We start from the raw sequence: 19628 nt of genomic DNA, 5'->3' as shown, positions 1-19628 counted from the left end.
CTGATTCAGAACGGCCAGTAGGGCAGGGGTTGCAAGATATACAGCGTCTCACAAGGGCCAGTAAAGCGTGTGACACGCAATCAATTGTAATCAGAATACTGCTTCTGATGGCCCAATAAGGGGACCAGAGTGAGCAAGAAATAAAACAACAAGGACATAAATTAAAGGAAGCACATGTAAACATGATGTTTATAAATTCTCGTGAACACAGGCAAGCCTTATAAAGTGCTTCAAAAATATTCCCGATAACTCACAAACCAATTTGCTTTAGCAACAAGGTGATATAAGAAGAAATTGGAACATGCTGATGCAGAATAAATACCATGTAATGTATGCAGAGTTTTGAATAGGCTGGTAAATCCTTGCAAACTCTAACAATTATAAACAGAAAAGGCAAAACCAAAACCAGATGGGAGGAAGGGCCATCACACACTGTATCAAGAGGAAGCATGACTGCGCGTGAATGTAGTGTGATGGCCAACAAAAATGTTCTCGTAGTGAAATAGTCTGTGAGGGAACTAAACACTCATAGGAGGGACATTTATAAAAATGCACCAATAAAAAGGGAGCATTTAAGACAAGCACAACAAAGAATGAAAGGCAATAGTGGACGTGGTTAAAGCCCATAGACTGAATACAACATGTCTTGCCAGACAGCATATGCGCGCTGACTAGGCTCGACCTAATGAGGATGGGTTATATGACTGTGATAGTGAAAATGATACCAACAGTTTTGCCACCTGGGAAGAGAATCCATAACAATCTAATTTCTGCAACATTTTACAGCTTTACTGCACTGCTGTTCTAAGCCCTTCCCCGTGTGGTGTCATCATCAGCCAGTGAACATAGCAAAACGGAAGTCCCTTTCTCAAACTCCTCCCTTACCCCAGCCCACCGACCCTGTCTGTGTAAACCTTATGATATCCCATTCCTTCAAAACATTGTCTGGTTACAAGAAAGGTGATTTGTAATGTTCAAAATAAAGTGAAATGGGAGTGAATTTACTTCTGCTCAAGCACCTGTAAATTATTAAAGATGCTGACTATGACCTGCTCAAGAACTCTGTGTAAGTATCAGTGTACCTGTCACAGGGGGTGTCGATTCTGTGTTAAAGGTCACTTACTTTGGAGATCCCACTTGCACTTTTTGATCATTGCTATGTGGTCACTAGTCAACCGCCTTTGTGTCAGCAACTTGTCGCTCTCTCTACTTGAATTTCCAGAAGTAACAAACAAATTGTGTCAGATACCCAATCAGAACCATTTCCATAACAGCATAGTATGATGTTTTTTTGTGTTAGCATAGTCAACAGAGTGAGCAAGGGGGAAGAGCCTGACAGAATTTACCGGTTGCAAGTCCCAGCAGGCTGGTTCCAGTACTGAGCTAAAATCCATGGCTAATGCTCTGAAGCAATAATAATGATTCTGTGGGGTTTTCCTTGCGATTTAGGGTTCTGTGTAGATAAACGACGAATTAGATAACAAAGGTGCTACACTGCATTTATGTATGCTTGGTTTCAGCGGGTCTCATTATAGTGCAAGACTTTCATGGTATATCCGTAGTGTGCTCCTTACCTATGGCATTTCTCTAAATCTGTGGTAATTGTACTAATGTAAAACCATCATTACGCATTTATAGCATTAAGGCACACCTCTAAATTAATCTGTAGTAACAATTCCACAACTCCTTTAGCTCCCCAGTCTATCTGAGGGGTTCCCTGGAAGGAACAGACTAGGAGATAGGCCACCTAATCATTACAATGTATCATTTTAAACCATCGTGTATCATTTTAAACCAGTGGTTACACACCTCATTTCTTTGCCTGAAATTGAGCATGTTCCGGAAGCGACCTCTGCACCTTCATTACAATCAGTAGTCCTTCCATGTTAAGGTTCTCGGCTAATTAGAAACTGCCGTATATTTTTACAAGGTGGGGTATAAGGGAGCAGACTGAGAATGAGACCTACAGACCTAATTACATTGTCAGGCTTTGAAAAGCTGAAATACCTCCTGCCCCTGTAGGGTCATCTTGAAATGTGCAGCTAGCAGCTGTTAAAACCCTTGTAACAACTACTTGCATTTTGATGATTAACCAGAATATTTAAGAATGGGTAAGGGCTAAAATCACAGTGTTTTGAAGTGTCTGGACTGCATGCCTTTGAGCAGTTAAACAAAAAAACCTGATTGTGAACATCTAACACACTGCCTCCTATCTGTGACACTGGAGTACTGCTATACTTACCGATCAGCGGAATCCTCGTGGCCAGGGTCCTCCTCAACCCACTATCCATGCGGTTTGCCTGCATATGATCACACTAAATGTGTTACCTCATTACATTTACTTCACATTAATTCCCAAATTCGTGATGAGAACCTTGCTGGAGTGAAAGATGACTACATTGTTTTATTATGCCTGTGTATTTTTTTAAGTTTTTTTTATATGTGCTTAAGAGTTTTGCCCTTGTGTAATTGTATTGATAGCCCTAAAGAAAGTGTTTGACAACTGGAGGTGTCACTTTTCTTTTTTTCTTTTTTTTATCTTAACTTCCTAAGTAGTGTTGAACGTGTACCAGGTAATACCCTTTCCCACCACCAGTGAAGCATTCTCAGTGGATACAAACGACTTATTCAATGGTTTGCAACTCAGCCCAATTACTAACTTTCAAGAAAAAAACTGCCTTGAGGGTAACACTTGTGCAAGGGAGGTTTTGGGAGAAGTATGCATCAAGAATTGTGCCAATAAAGTACAGTAGCTGAGTAACTTTGCACGTACTTAAAACAGAATTATAATCGCATGATTTTTGAAGCTGATGCCTACATCTTTACTATATTTCACAGCTTTGAGAATGGTTTGAGGCTTATTTCATTTGAAAGGCTGGCATTTTTCCCACTGCTTCTTCTGTTTATTATTATAGTGTGCGTGCTGGCGCTTCACCACTATTGGTTCCACCCGGATAAGACTGAAGAGTAGCCAACATATAGCAGGTTTTAGATTTGTCTCATTGAAGAGTGGATTGCCAGATATATTTGGACAACTCATGGCCTAGAGGAGTGGTTTTATGTTTGATTGAGTTAACCTCATGCAGCTCTTCAACAGAGTATCTCTGAGCTAGTCTGCCCATCACTAGTATAATAGCAGGAAATACACTTGAACAAATAACAAATGAAGATGTGACCCTGTGGGTGGAGGAAGCAGCTATAGACTAGAGGTCCTTATAACACTTGTTCACTTCTTATGCTGCACAGTCACTTTCCCACCACCATTGATTTCTTTTACTTATGTGATATTATAATATCACCCCTGAAGGTGGGCAAAGTATATAACTCAACAAAATTGTGTGAGAATTTTCCTGCCAGCACATTTTCTGGAATATAGTCCATTCTAGGAAAAGTGGGTTCTGCTCTCTTTGTATCCCTGTGATAAATCCTATATTTGGCAAATTGGTATCAGCTGCTTTTTTAACCTGGCAAAATTCACAAAGCTCACAATACATTAATAAAATTATTAACGAAGTTGGACTAGTCGAGAGGTCTCTACTTTGCCTACCCACAGTTTTAACAAGGAAGGTTTTGGAGTTAAGCAGTTTCATTGTTCTGCTGACACTGGAAAATTGGAACCATAGCTCAGTGGGATTTAGAAATGCATTAAGGCCATAGCGAAGTAGAAGTCTGTCGACAAATAGGGATGGTGGGGTGGATACAAAGAGTACATCACCTTTTTAAAGAGTCCTATTGCTGATTGGTGGCATCACCACCCTACATAGCATGAACAAAGATGTTTAACGGCATGGGCAAAGTGGCCTCTAGCCCAGGGCCCCAGTCTTCCAGGGAAACCCCTGAAAGAGCCATCTCTGTTCTGCAGTATGTGTTGCCCTGATGACGTAGAATAATTCTTAAACAGATTGTTTTTACTACCGCTTTCCTTTCATTTATTTCTTTTATGTTGGTGATGTGTGAGAGTCTATTACAGACATTTTTAAGAGAAATGTTGTGTCTACATTCCATGCAACATCTATTAAAAAGTTTCTTTTAGATCAAAACAGGACCTCACATATGAGAAATGGGAGGGTGTCTTAGACATTATTTGCAGTAATACCAGTGAGCTGTTCCTGTGTCACAATATTGAAAACACACCACACTATCCGTGAATATTAGCTGTACAAATATTTAGAATTAGGAAGAGTGTGCATGTGCACTGTCGTGATGTGGCCAAAGAGGGCATGAAAGAGGTAAAACTGGATCATAAATTCAAAGCTGTTCGGAACAGGGGCCTCTAAAATACTTTTGACCCAGGGCCCCAAAATCCTTAAGATGTCCCTGAGCATGACGTGGTACAAGGAGAACAATTTCTGTACAATAAGCACTATGAGCTGAAACACCTCTGGGAGCTTGGTCTCTAATGCCTGAGGATTGTGGTGGCTTCTGGCTTGCTGGTTAGTTTCTTCTATGGCACAGAGAGCGGCCTCGTGTTACTTCATGCTTTCTAACGTGGATGAGACTGAGCTATCCTGACATCCTGGCAGACAAAGAGCAACAGAAGCCACCTTGCTCTTTATGTAGTTCCTAGTACAAAACTCTTGCAACTACCAGAATTCTATAGGCAACCAGGCCAGACTAATGACCATCTCGAATGGGGGTAGGTCTTAAAAAAAAAAAAAAAAAAGTTCTGTATATGGCCTTTTATTAATATCAGCCAGAAACACAGCACGCGAATACTGTCCCAAACAAGTGTAGTACATTAGTGCAGTGTGCAGAAAGTACAGGAAGTGAATATTACTAAAACAATATAGTGCATCAGATGTCTGCAAGAAGTGTTGCACCTGCAAAAGAGTAAAGGAAAGAAGTTAAGCAGAAAGGAGGAAACAGGAAAGCATGACGAGTAAAAGACATAATAGGACCAGTGCTTAATTTGTGCTTGGTGTTTCTGGTGCGGAGCACCAGCACTTATATTTGAGGACAGACATTTATTTTTCTGCCTCAAGCATTTACTGTGAGCAAAAGGCACATATGGGAAAGATGGAGGAAGAGAAAAACGAAAAAGCGTCACAGAAGGAGAAAGCAGAAAGCTGTAAGAGTGAGCTGAAGGGGCAGGGAGTGGCTTTAAAAGGATTGAAGAGGCCCGAGATGGCTTCAGGATTACGCTGCCTCAGCATTCTGTGCTCGCACATTTAATTGCAGCAGCCACTTGTTTAAGAGGAGGGCTTGGGGAACCAGCACCTTTTTATTTACAAATTAAGCACTGAATAAGACAGTGGAGGAAGAGCTACAAGAGCCTGAAGAAGGCAAACTGAAGTTATGCCATATGTTACTTCTGCTACATTTATGTACCCCGAGAGCATCTTGAAAGTACAGAGATGGAAAGGAGTCAGGAAGGAGTTGTGCACGAGAGTGCTCCTTTCTTAACTGTTTTGTGCTAACAATCTTGCTAACATTTATTGTTCACTTCATCACTTTCACAGTTCCATTCCTTTGTGTTGCCATAGTTGGGGGCAGACATAGGGATGACATAGGGCTTACTTGGGGAACTGTAAATAAGAGCTGTGTGTGTGTGGGAGGTGGTCTCAATGAATTGCCGTCAATGCATCTGTACACTTCGATTATATTTGTAATAGAAACATTCACATCTCCAAGTGTGTCCACAATAGTTGCAGTTGGATCATTGAAAAACAGCTGATCCAAACATGTTGGTATCAAGTTAGAGCTAGGCGAGCTTCTACATTATCGCTTGACATTATGGTCAATGTAGTCTTGACCCGATGTGTTTGCAAACCTGAAAACCCCTTTTCCCTTCCATTAGAAACTGTTCCATTTACAGGATGGTTGCCAGTCGGCTTCTGATCATCACGGTAATCTGTGACACGTAAATTGAAATATATAACGCAGTGTAAATTGTGAATTGATTCTAATAAAAAGTATTATGATTTTGGATAGATGCGCACCGTTTTCAACCCTTATGTCCAACCTGCAAACTTGGAAATATTTATTAATGCTGTGTTCAGCCTCATGAAATCTGTGGAGCAGCTGAGCTCTCCTGTATCAGGAACAAGGAATGATTGTTGATATTTTAGATTGAGTTCCTTAAAGCTGTTAAGTTTGAAATGATCTACTTCTTTTTCTTTGGGAGGAAAGACAGCTAGGAAGACGTTTACTTTTTTTTTTGGGTGGGGGGGGGCACAAATTAGGCCTTTAAGTCCAACCAAGGCTTATTGTTGCCAAACTAAGGGGCGGCAAAACGAATCCCTGTGTTGATGGATTGATTTAGGGAAGGCTCAGGTTAGAATGGGCTCGTGACTTGTACGTTGCAGAACGTCATCAAAGCCTTTACTGATGTTAGCTAAGAATGATTGTACTACTGAATTTTGACACCAACAATACCGTGGTATACTAATATTGAGGATAGAATATTGAGGGACAAAATTTCAAAAGGTAAATTAATCTAGGGAAGTGTAGAGTTTTAACTTGATATTCTGTCCCATCAAAATTGTTGATCGATATTTGGATGGCACACCGTTAAGAATATGGGAGAAATTAGAAAACAATTTATCATATGGACATAGAGGAACTAATAAGCGTACCTGAGGCTTAAAGTCTCTGGATGAGATATCTGAAAGGATTGTGTGGTTGCAAAGCATGCTATTAGCAAATTACAGGGTTTGCAACATCAAAATGACATTTATAAATGCACTAGAACAAGTTTTATAACTCATTTTGAATCACAATTAGGAGAGGGTATGAAAGGGGCACACACCCTTCCTAATACCAATTCCTAATAGGATATATTAATTGTCTGTGATCGCAATTGCGATCCCAAACCAATGAAACATTTCCAGCACTTCAAAGGACGTGGTAACTCCTTCAAACGAGAACCTTAGACCGATTTTCATTTTGGAATAGTGTTGGCCAATACCTTCCCTACTTCCCCCATAACCCAGATTCATCCCAAATGGGAAACAGTTTTTTCTTTTAAAGTAACACCTGTTAAAGAAAACATTTCTCGTTTCTGAATGGAAAAGCAGTGTTAGTGGTCTGTTGCTCCTTGCAAGCCACCATGTCTGTGTTTGTAGACAATCACAAGTGGTCGCCTTCTAGTACAAAGATAGTATTGCAAATTAAAAGGCAGGTTGCAACACATGGAGTGCAATGTGCGCCAGATATTTGCTAAATCTCCTTCCGTACATCTGGCCCTAAATGCTGTAAATTTGTGATAAGGGTGCATTTCACTGTACTAAGTAGATCCTGGTTGGTGTGGCAAAATCTATAATCACCCATAGTCCTGATCTCTCCCCTACGGCAGACAGATTAGCCAAATGTGTCTGTCTGCCTCGTGTCCTTGGTTCAGACTTTTACTATACTTAGAATGCAGGCAAATTACATCTGAGACTTCTGATTTGCAGACTTAATCAAACCATTCCGCAGAGGGTGCTAGTGGGATCTTCACTTTAGTTACTATGGGCCTGATTACGACCTTGGCGGATGGGATAATCTGTCACAAATGTGACAGATAGCCCGCCCCCCTGTATTACAAGTTCCATTGTATCCTATGGAACTTGTAAAACGGCAAGCGGGATATCCGTCACATTATCCCATCCGCCAAGGTCATAATCAGGCCCTGTGTCTTGTAGACTCAACCACCTATCTGTGCTCCTTTTTATACGCCCTTTTTGAAGTGCTCCGAAGACACCTGCTCAAGATATAAGCGCTTTAGCACTCACTAGGAATAAATACTAGCCAGTGCAATCCCGTTGGCATCTTTCTATATCACTTGTTTGCAAGCCTTCCTCGTGGTGTTATCTGGCCTTTCACAAGCTCATCCCTTTTGTTGGCACTTTCTGTGCCACTGAGGAAGACAATAAGGGCGACTGGCAGAGGTCTTGGAAGAGGAACAGCTTTTTAATTTGTACAAGTGTCACATTCTCCCGTGTAAATAAAAGGAGCCCACTTATGTTATTTGATCCTGGGTGATTTATTTCCCTTTTATTAATGATGTATAGCTTTTATTGTGCTAATGATGAATGGAAGAACTGAATAACTGGCACTTGCATTTACAATGACAAATTATAGGCAAATGCAATTTAGCAAATATGTCTGTGCAGGTTTACAAACGTTTTGAAGTAATTGCTTCCAGTATTTATGTCAAACAGAATCAGTGCACTTTTGCACGTAGCTGCTGCTTTGTGGGTTCACTTTGTGTAGAACAAGATAATAAAGTAAAATAATTTTTTTTAAAAAAGGTGTTTATTGGGTTAAAATTACAAAGACGCCTAGGCCACTTAAAAAACAGTACTTAGATTATACGCAATAGATTTATATATGTGTATGTCTCAGATCTGGCTGCGAAACTTACCAATACCTCAAATGAGGTGGTAACTCATTTGCAAAGAAGAAGCTGCCCCCGTTGGACCAATTTCCATTTGGAATTGCAAAGTGGCGTCATAATTCATGAATTACACACATTCAGGTCTTTATATCCTCCTTGTACATTACGGATTTCCATGTTTGGTCTGAAAATATGTGGGGGCTTGTAAGATTATATGTGTGGTCGTGTATTAATAACTTATTATACATCACTCGTTCCAGAAAGCGCTGGTTTAAGCATTTTTGCTTTCTAGGGTTGTAAATAACGTGCTCTGTGGACATATTTTACGTTCTCAGGCTTCAGGCAACAAAGACAAACCACTGTGCCTTATTTCAAATCACCTGGACTTCTTAAAATATTTATTTTTATGTGTTTATTTATTGGAGTTTCGTGCTCATAAACTCCAAAACTGATCTATGGGCCTGTTCCAAGCTGAAACAGTTACTACTTTCATATGAAACTGCAAAGCTACATAAAAACAATGCAACAGAAATATAATCATCAGTTTAGGAACAAAACAATTACAAAATAAATAGCTTTTGAAATTGTCTTACAAGCATTGCAATAAGGCAAAAGAAGTATCAACTTTGTTGGACTTTAAGTCCTGTAGCTAATCAAATGCTGATTAAAGAGTGCGTTACCAGTTCTTTAAAAATATGGCTTTCAGGCATTTTGTCCGTAATATTTTGTATGCTGGGCGGAGAATGAAAATACGTACAAATCATAAGGTTGCGTGATTGGCAGCCAACTTTGTCAATATAAAAAACAGAAACAGAAGCAGGAATCACACTTCATATTAATACTTCAAACAAATACATGTCAGTGTTTATGTAGAGCGCAAAAATGTATTTGCTCTAAACCGCTCTAAAAATCTTTTTTTTACTCTTAAGAAATACTGTATACAGCAATCGTACATGTTTCCTTCAGCTTTACATTAATTTAGTCCAAACCATTTTAATGCACAAATAAATGGTCATCAAAAAAAAGTTTAAAAAAATTAAAAACACATCTTACTCATACCATACACACCATCACTCATTACTGTACATCATAAACCTATCACAACTCATCGTTTTGGGAAAGAAGGTCCCAGTGTGGTTATATAACACCAAGATGTCAAAGTATAATCCACTGATTAGGTAGCCTTTTTTGAAAATACATATTTCTTTCCCACATGTTAATTCATTTAAATCTCTAGAGAATCAGCTTCTGGTAATGTCCATTTACATATCAGGCGGCTTGGAAAGATGTGAATTTTACCATGACGCATGACAAACATTCCGTTAAATATTTGGATATTAGGGTGCTTTATAACGATCACGAGATACAAGTGGAGTTACACACTAAAACCTACTGATCAAAATACTCCATTTATTCTCTACCCATAAGGATCATAGAGAAAACTTGGCTTGAAAAACATGGCAGATGCTGAAAGGCAACTTTCAAAAAATACTAATGGGCTATTGTCTCCTAGTGTGAGGCTAAAACGGGATAAAACAAAAATTAAGGACTAGAGGGAACTTTCAAGAAAACAAACAAGGAGAGAAATGTCCTCTTATGTTTCTAAAAGTTCATGTTCCACTACTACAAGACTGATTACTGACCAGGTTCCTGCATATGCATTTTGAATTGGGGTGCCCTCTTCCCTTCAACTAACTACGGATACTGTTTCCCCTCCTGAACTTCTGGATAATACCCTAAAGCATTCTGAGTGTTGTTGACTTGTTCTGCTTCCATTTGAGTAAATAGACTCATACATATGAAATCAGTGATTTTTCGGTGAAATGGGCAGAACCGGAGACACTGCCCATAATGACCTGGAATTAGGTGGTAACTCCATCTTGAATGCCAGGGAAATGCACGAGGAATTACCCTGAGGTGGACTCATACAGGTGTAACACCATGGAAAGTAAAAGTAGTAGGCGATAAAGAAACTTTTGAGGGAGGCAGTCTTTGGAGCTGCTGTCTTTACTCAAACGGTACTGGCACTTTTAAATAACTGTCCTCAACCACTTTTGCTGTTTTCCTTTGGCAATCTTTGTAAACTGAACACAGATAAATGTCTGGGTTTTCAGTGAAATAGGTTCTCCTCCATCTGTCCTTGTAGAAGGCAAAGCCCACCACATAAAAAATGAGTCATATTATTTCGTTTATTCCACTAGAGTAAACTACTTCATGTTTCAGCCAGCTGCACAGTTTTGCAGAACCTACAATTTATTTTTATGTGATGGATGAGGATAATGTGGAGTGGGCCTCAAAATAAGTAATAAAAAAAATGTCTGATTTAAGGAGTTGGGTAGAAGTGCTGTTGAGGACTGAATCCAGGGACTTCAATCTGTCTAATGAGCCATTTTCTCTCTCTTTCTATTGCAGATCTCTCAGCTAATGACTGAGACTGGCCGGGAGGGGTTGACCGAAGCCGCGCTGAATCGCTACAACGCAGACAAGCCCTCCTTGTACAGCTTCCCTGCCTCCCAGAGCACCTATGTCGCTAGTGAAGCCTCTACCGGCACCTCTGTGGCGGCCTCCTTCTTCGCCAGGTACTATAAGCCCAGTATTGTTGCCTCAGTCCAAGCAGGACTGTCCGCTGAATGCCACCAACAAGGGGGGCTACCCTGTATCGAGCATTGTCTATGATCATTTTGGGATACAGTTATTATGAACTTTCTTCTTCGGAGTACGTTTTATATCTGCAGATATGCAATATGCATGACAATATTTGAGCGGCAAAAATTAGTATGAACATATTTTTGAGCCACAGAGTTTATTGCTTCCAGACTGAGTCGAGGGTCATCGAAAGCGATTTCATGTCAGATTACTTTCAAACTCATATATTGGCTTCCAAACTATCTGGATGATTCTATGTCACTCATGAAATGATGATATGAACAGGGAGTTAGAATTTGTCAACACTGATTTTCATGCACAGCACAAATGTATTGCTAAGTACATGCCGATGGACGGTAGATAGTATTCCAGATTAGTCTCTGCATTACTTAATTTTGGCAAAACCCTAGAGTAGACTTTAAATATTTAGCAACAAAAACAAAACACTTTTTTAGAGACAGATTTAAACGTGGACTCTTTGTACCTGATACTTTAGAAGGCCTCTTCTGTAAATGCCAGCGTGCCTCGTCCTCAGACAGCTTCTAAAAGGCTCTAAACCAACACAATTAAAACAGAGACCTTTGTGTCTACTTTTCCTTAGTTTAGGGTACTAACGCTGCTAGCTTATATACAAATTGCGCCTAGCTTATATGTACTGTGCTTAATACTAGACACTGGGGTTTCACCTGTTTCTAAGTACTAACATATTTTGCATCCGGTTTGGTTACGTGGAAAGAAAGTAAAGTGTTGGAGCTGGAGTCTTCTGGTTCCATAGTCAGAACTTTAAACACTAGCATAAAAATCTTGTACTTTTGAATGTGCATAAGTGTAACATTATTTCTGATTATACAGGTGGCTTGATGATCTCAATATTTGCCACAATCATATATGATGTATTTGTGTCAGTCAATAAGTAACCCAATGTAAATGGAAGTGCTAGAACCTATAGTGAAAACAAATAAATACCTGCACACTATATATACATATATAAAATGATATCTGTATACATTTATGCATAGATATAGATTACAGAATCATAGTAGCAAATGTGTAGCTCTGTAGTTGTGGTTAAACCGTTCTTTCAGTTGAAAATCAATTTTTTTTAGTTTGCTAATAACTTTGGCACCATTTGATGAATCTGCACGAAATTGTGCAACCCCTCCCATCCCCAGCAAAAGTGTCTAAAGTTAGGCATGGCAAATTTTGTGGAAAAAAAGTTACATCCAAGGGAGGAGGGAAAAAAATTGCATTTTGTGTATAAGCTACCCTGGGATATGTTGTCCTCCACTGCAGCATCAAAAAGATGAGAAGATTTGCACAAAATTAGACATGAAAGTTGGCCTTTACCCAGAAAAGGTGTTTTTTTGGTTTATTTTTTCGAAATCCGTTCAGTAGTTTTTGAAATATTCGTATTTGAAAGCTATGTTGGATGGACAATGAAGAGTTAACATTTAGAGCTAACATGGCCTTTTCAACTTGCGAGCAAGAAACCCGCGAGATTTGTCAATCATATCAATTTCTCAGGAATGTTCTTGGTTGTTGAACTGCTTCAATACGTGTTTTTCAGCCATCTTGAAACTCGCGAATTGGGCAAAAATGTGAAATCTTGGCACCGTGGAATTAAGCACGGAGAGAAGAGGAAGCATGATGACAGATAATTACCAAATAGCAGTAAATATGATAACAAATGTGGGGAAAATTGTAAAACAAATAGTAAAAAATGTACTTACCTTATGGTGAGTTTGCAATTTTGTAATCAAAGATGCACTATTTCACCAAATTTGCAAGTTTCAGCAAAATTGCATTTTTAAAGCCATCAAGGCTATGGTTAGGTGCAGGCTCTTTCTTAATGGGTACGTTGCAGATGAATGCATCACCGCAAACTCAGATTTTCTCTGAAAAGAGCACAGGTATAGGGTAGCTATGGTTCAGGGAAAATAAACCCAGGAAGCCCTGGAATTCGCTCACTATGTTAGGCGGTGCACACCATACCTTATGCTTCTGCCATGTTGTGCTGTTCGCACTCAACCTTTTATTTGCCTCTGGCCAAGGGGTGTACTGAGCATGACGGGGCCTTGAGTTATTTTGTGCACTGTGATTTCCACACCAGAACTGGAAAATGTCAGGATTTTTTAAGTTTGTGTTCATTTAACTATAACTAAAATGTATTTATGTTTTTCCCAGTAGTTTTAGATCTAAATGTCAATAGAAACATATATTTTGTAGACACACACCGTGTCCTCTGAGCTCTGTAGAAATAGACACATAGGCTTCCTTCGAAATACTGGGAACTGTGCATCCACCATTGTCTGTCAGTTATGAACAATAATGGGGTCACTTTCCCAGGTGTTTCTCTATCACTTATTCGTCTCCCATTCAACTTATGCAATCATTTCATAACTTTTGCTTAGGTTTATAATTAGTCTGGCGGCGTAGAACATTAGAGGTGGTTTTAGATTAATAATTTCCACTTTTTGGATCGGTGACTGATCGTTGCAGAAGGAGAAGAAGGAAATGTGCTTAGGGTTTTATTTTGTTGTTTATCTACATTAAACATTTATATCGGTGGTTGGTGCGTATACTCGAGTTAAACCTTATTGAGTGGTTTGATACAAAAGAGTTATTGGTGGTTCTTTTGTAGGCTTTTGCTCTCTTCACTCTTCCAGCAGATCTTTAAGCCTATGGGAAATCTCATAAAACAGTTTTCTTTAGGCCATAAAGAGATGCTTGTTCATCGATTTCTGGGAGACAGCCAGGGGCGCAGTGCTTCACAAGGGCCCCATGATTTCCCAGCGTGCACCATCACAGAAGGGTAATCATAGCCGAGGTTCACAGCTTTCCTACATGGTTACAGGGCGCTGTGTAATGAGCATGGATTGAATTTACGGGGCCACAGAGGGGCTTGACCGTTTATACAATTTTTCTGTTGGCTAGTGTGGTGGGACACACTGAGCAAGTCCTTCGGTCCAATGCGGTAAACCCCAATTTGATTTTGGCAAACTGAAAAAGCATATACAAGAGACTAAAATTCCATGCTATTTTTATTTTAACACATAAAAGTCAGTCTAAGTTTTTTTTTTTTAATTCTGCTTCACTCTTTAGTAACTGACAGCGCTTCAATCTAGCCACATGTATGAGGAAGGTAGCGCCATGATGTCTTCTGCTACCACAGTGCCATTCTCCAACAATGGCCCCGCCACCCTGTATTTAAGTGCAATTAGGGCTGCTGGCTGGAAGCAGAGGAATGGCTCAGTGGGGGAGGGCTTAGGCCTCAAGTAGGGTGTCCAGTGTCCATGTGTAAATAGGTGTCTTTGTGCCAAATCAGACCCGATAAAGACTGGACTGTTGGGGGCCAGTTGTGCTGTGATTGACCAATATAAGGGGGCGAGTGAATCCTGATGGGCTGGCCAAACCACGAACAGTATGTTGTGGTAGCCATTACAGGACAATTAACATGTCATGAGTGATATAATATGTGAGTCCATAAGCAGTGCATGATAAGGATGTGATTAATAGTTAGTTTGCTAGGGAATAATTGGCATATTTTAGTGTTTCTTTACTTGTTATTTTCAATAGCCAACCCTTTGGTTCTAGATGTGGCGGCCATGTCGAAACTTTAAAATAACTATACATTGTGTACACCACCATGGCAAGATGGGCATCCACTGAGCATGACTAAGTTTATGTTACTGCAAGTGCATCTACACACTGTGTTTAGCTTGCATCACGCTTTCTTCTTTCTAGTTTCTTTTTGTTTATCTTGCATGTTTTTTTAATTTGTGTGTGTTATTGTGGATGTATTATGAATTATTGTATGCCTCAACTAATCAGTTAAACAAAAGACAGTTTCATTTCCAACTACACCTATTGGCAGTGCCAATGCATGTTTTTTCAGTTGGTGAGCTTTCATAGCTAACCTTCCATGTGCACTGATCTAATACTCTTATTATATTAGGCATCCAACCACTCATGTGCAGTGTTCTAAAGTTTGCTTTACAATAGACATCGAACCATCCTTGCAGGGTGATCTAAAGTTCATTATCTTCAACATCCCACAACACATGCATAATGATGTGAAGATCATGAGAACCTGCACTTCCAACCCCTCAAGCACAGAAATCAAAAACTTACATTGTTCTTCTAACCACCCATGCTAATGTAAAAATGCACTTCCAGACACCCTTGCATAGAAATCAAAAGCTCACTTTATACTACACATTCAACCACCCATGCACAGCGATCTAAAACTGATCTTGGAAAGCACATCCCAAACACCCAGTCATGGTGATATAGGGCTCATGTTACGCTTCAGCTACTTGGGGCAGTGATCTACAGCTCATATTATACTCCAGCTCCAACCATGTAGGTGCAGTGATTGGAAGCTTGTGTTACACTACACGTCTAACCTCCCAGGAAGAGCCGCTCAATTTCATGTTCGTCATATTTCGATTTTGCATTTCATTCTGTTTTACTCAGTCACTTGCTTATGATATTTCAGTTTCACATTTTTTTCTTCCTCTTCTGGCTCACTGTTTGCTCCGCATCTGTGATTGAGACATCTGTAAACACTACATTGTAATCTCTCCTCAGCATACTGCATGTCTGCGGAGCTAGAAAACATCTACATTATTTTGAAAGGATGTTTGTAGGCATAACTTTGAACAACACAATGATGGACGGAGTGCTGACACTTTTCAAACACTCACCTCTAGTTACAGATCTGGGTTAATCTATTATTTTTCTCACCACGTCAACCCAGTTTGGACCCAGCTATATGCAAATCAGTCTTGTCCCTGCTCCCCATGGGAACAATCCAGCCTAAACTGCCAAGCCAGGTCCTCCCTGGACTGGAACCAGAATCCTGGGACTGGTTTCGGGGTATCACCCTACATTAGCCAGGCTAGCTTGAATCCAGTAGCACAGTAAGCACGGGACCCACGTCTGGGCATACCCTTCCCACTTAGGGCAACTTTAGCAACACAAAAGGATGATGGACGGAGTGCTGAAAATGTTGAAACATTTACCCCCAGTGACAGATCTGGGTTTATTTCATTTTGTTCTTTTGCTCACTATGCCACCCCAGTTTGGTTCTTGAAACCGGTCCCAGGATGCTTGTTTCCGGTCCAGGGAGGATCTGACCTGGCAGTTTGGGCTGGACTGTTCGCATGGGGAACAGGGTCAAGACTGATTTGCATATTGCTTGGTTCAAACTGAGGTGGCATGGTGAGCGAAAGAACAATGGATTAAACCCAGATCTGTGACTGGGGTGAGTGTTTGAAAAGTTTCAGCACTCTGTCCATCATCCTTTTGTGTGGCAAACACTAGTTCGGACAGTGCTTAGTGATAGAAAGTATCTGGTCATTTTACAGTTGTTATTAGTATGCATTTTCAGCAGTAAAGGGAGTGAGAGATATGCATAATTGTGCATGAGGCCAAAGTTTGCCTTGTGTGCAACACTAAATAAAAAACAGGTGTGTAATATTAGGCCTGTACACCACCTGTAGTTTAGGGGACCTCCACCATTCTGGACGCTTATTTTTGATCAATGTCTTGGTATATCGGAGAGGTGGCCAAACTCCTTAAGTATATTGATGCCACTCAGCAAATGTTGCATGTGTTCTCGATCATTTAGCATCACTCCATGGTTAGAGTTGCACAGCTCAGCAAATTCATAGGATGAAAAACATGAGGATAGTTTCAGTTGTTATGCAAATCAAATCCTGTGTTTTATTCAGGTTATCCAAAATGATATATATGGCCAAAATCTGCATATAATCAATTTTAGGAAGGTCATTGCTAAATTTGTTGCTCATTCTATAGATTTGAAAATCCAGTGGCTTCACCGCCCTCGGACCTCCTCAGAAGTGGCATGGGTGTGTCTGAATGATGTTGTGGTAGCGGGCATCCTCAATTGGCCTGTTTGTCCACATTTACCTTTAGTCACTCTAAACTGCCAATAAACATAGCAACGATTTTGTATGTCATTTAAAAATAATAATCTTACAGAGTGATCTAGGTCAAAAGCCACACTGTCATGTCCTCTGATGTAGGTCCAAAGTGACATAATGCTTGTTCCTGTGATGTCATGATTCGGCCTAAGGTCGTCTGAGTCATTTGGGGGTGATGTCAACTTTATGATAACTGGAAGTTTTGAATTCTGAAAAATCCATGCGTGCTCAAACACTTGATCCGAATTGTACCATGCTCGTGACTGGATGACGTTTGTGTTTGGCCCAATTGATTATGTTGTTTCACATCAATTCCTCTGTTAAAATGTGGGGGTCCTCGCACAGTAGGACATAGCTGTGAGCTCCCCTGTCAGCACATACCCACCGACCTGCAGGGGATAAAGGGGTTGTCCTGGTCAGGTGTGCAGACATCAGTTGGTAGAAGTTACAGTGCCGTGTCTTGCATTTCTGTCTCAAGGAGCACGAGTGCCGGCAGCCTCAGACTGCACAATCCCAACTCAGACATCACGTGATTGCCGGCGTGCACCACATTTTAGACAACGTGACTTTGATTTGCTTCCCTGCGTGCTTCCTGTTTCTCATGGTATTCAGCACAAGGGGAGGCCTGATTTATATTGTCTTTGCCTGAAGGCTCAGGGGAAGAAAGAGGTGGGGGGGTGGCTAGCATACGGGGCATGAGAGGAGGTAGCAGGGCGCTACTGTAAATTCAGATGGGTGGACACCACCAGGCTGTCCAGTGAGTGCAGGCTCGTAAATCACCCCCAAAGACCCCAGTATTTCCTGCACACCTGGATTGCTGGAGCCCTACTTGCTCACTCTAACCACTGCGGCCTAGTCGGGCCTACCCACGAGAGCACCATGGAGAGTGGAGGCCGGCAGGCTCACAGCACCAGCCCGGCACACCGGCTGTCATTAACCGCGCAACTGCCTGTCAACAGGCCTGCGCCCATTGTGACCCTGAGAAGGCCTCCGAACAAGGGAGGCAATTCTACAGGTCACCCTTCAAAGGGGAAGGTGGAGACCACAATTAAATGTGTTGAGGGCTTGTGGGGCATGTGTATACACTATTTAAAGCTTCAACCAGGAAACATTTAACCGGGAACCTGGCCATTTTATTGAGCCTGCAGGTACACTTGTAATCCCTTGTGTTGTTAGTGACCGCTCCAGCAACACTGGAGCTCTGGAAAGCAATATGTTTTTTTATTTTTTTATTAGGTCGTTACCTATATTGTATTAGAGGTGCATTTTGTTTTGCAAATTTTCATATGACATGCCGGTATGATTTTCAGGCCAATCAGAAGAGGGGGTGATGCGAGGAAGCAGATGGATCATTATTTCAGAGGCCCGCTTTTTTCAAGACCCCCATGCTAGTGCTGCAACATTTATTTACACATTTTAGAGCAGCACTATCCTATTTGTTAATTACAAAGTTAAGCTGGCATTTTAGGCCTCATGCGTTAACCATGCGCCATATTGGAGCTGCATAACAGTTAACCAATGAGGGAGACTCTTTATTGCCACTTGTGTAATTTGACAACTTGTAGAAATTATGCATGTAGTAAAGTTATGATGTGCTTTGTTGGAATGTTTTCCTGCTCAAATCGTTTTGTAGGGGAAATTATTGTGCACTAACCTTTTTTATGATAACAATCCTGCCACGTACAGTATGTTTCATAGCTTTTTTTTCTCCTCCAAAAACAGCTTTTTGCAGGTTCCTTCAAAACTTTGTAAATTATTGGTTGTTAACAAACTTTAAGATAAAAAACTTTTAAAAGTTTGTGATACATGTATATTCAAAAGTCCTCGTGATAGGATCACTGTAGCAGCTTGAGGCATACCTTGTGATACATGCAGGTATGCACCACTGCCTTGTGTTTTTTTTTTTGTGGGGGGGGCAATTGGCAATGTCCATTTATTTGTTATTTTTGACGATGCTATTGAGCCTCAGCAAAAAAAACACTGACAAAGCCAAACATCTAGACAGATTTGCTTCGCCAATGTTTGTTCTTTATTCAGATAATTATCATTTGCAGAATTTAAGAAGAGGAGGGACATCCTCACTTACCTCTAATACTTGTACCTTTTTTACACATGAATTGTTTGCTGCGGTTGTAATTCAAGTTTCCATGAACCCTCTGTTCTCACCTCTTACTTAGATGGTGGAAACTGGTGTCATTTAAGACTAGGCTTCCTCACATGATTTAGTTGTGGGCTCTTGGGCAAATTACCATTTATTACTATGTTAGCTTTCTTTTGACTTTGAATTGTGAATACAAAAAAACTTTCACCAGACTTTAACACTATTAAAAATACAAGCACTGCAAAACCCAATGGGCCTTATCTTTTTAATCAGTGGCTTTGCTTATTCTTTTTGCCCAAAAAAGCCACAACCACACAAATACCTACCTGAGCATGCATGCATGTGCCGTGGCAATACTGGCAGCTGCGCTATTTGGAAGGTGCTCACCTGTATGCTGGATGAAGTGCACAGAGCAAAAAATTGACATTTTGCATTGTAATGCCAGAATCCAGGCCCAAGGGGGCTCCAGCGAGCGTGCAGTGTCTTTCTCTAACGCCTTTCTTCTCCTTGTTTGCACACCACAATGCACACTGAGGTGCTTCCTGAGCCAAGGGGACAGGTTAGTGACACTGCGCTGCTCTCAAGGAAGAGCAGCGACAACAATGTTGTTCCAGAT

At 40.6% G+C, this 19628-nt stretch overlaps 1 protein-coding gene across 2 annotated transcripts in view; it reads left to right on the top strand.

Moving 5' to 3' along the window:
- The window catches only part of KIF26B (kinesin family member 26B), a 577552-nt gene that overhangs the window by 205127 nt on the left and 352797 nt on the right, over positions 1-19628 (top strand). For both annotated transcript variants that reach the window (XM_069234446.1, XM_069234447.1), the window contains one exon: positions 10730-10896. In XM_069234446.1, the coding sequence (XP_069090547.1) occupies positions 10730-10896 (167 nt within the window). The remainder of the gene's footprint in view (positions 1-10729; positions 10897-19628) is intronic.

Source organism: Pleurodeles waltl, chromosome 5 (assembly GCF_031143425.1).
Source record: "Pleurodeles waltl isolate 20211129_DDA chromosome 5, aPleWal1.hap1.20221129, whole genome shotgun sequence".
In the NCBI taxonomy this organism is placed as follows: domain Eukaryota; kingdom Metazoa; phylum Chordata; class Amphibia; order Caudata; family Salamandridae; genus Pleurodeles; species Pleurodeles waltl.
This window is presented reverse-complemented; position numbering and strand designations above follow the sequence as displayed.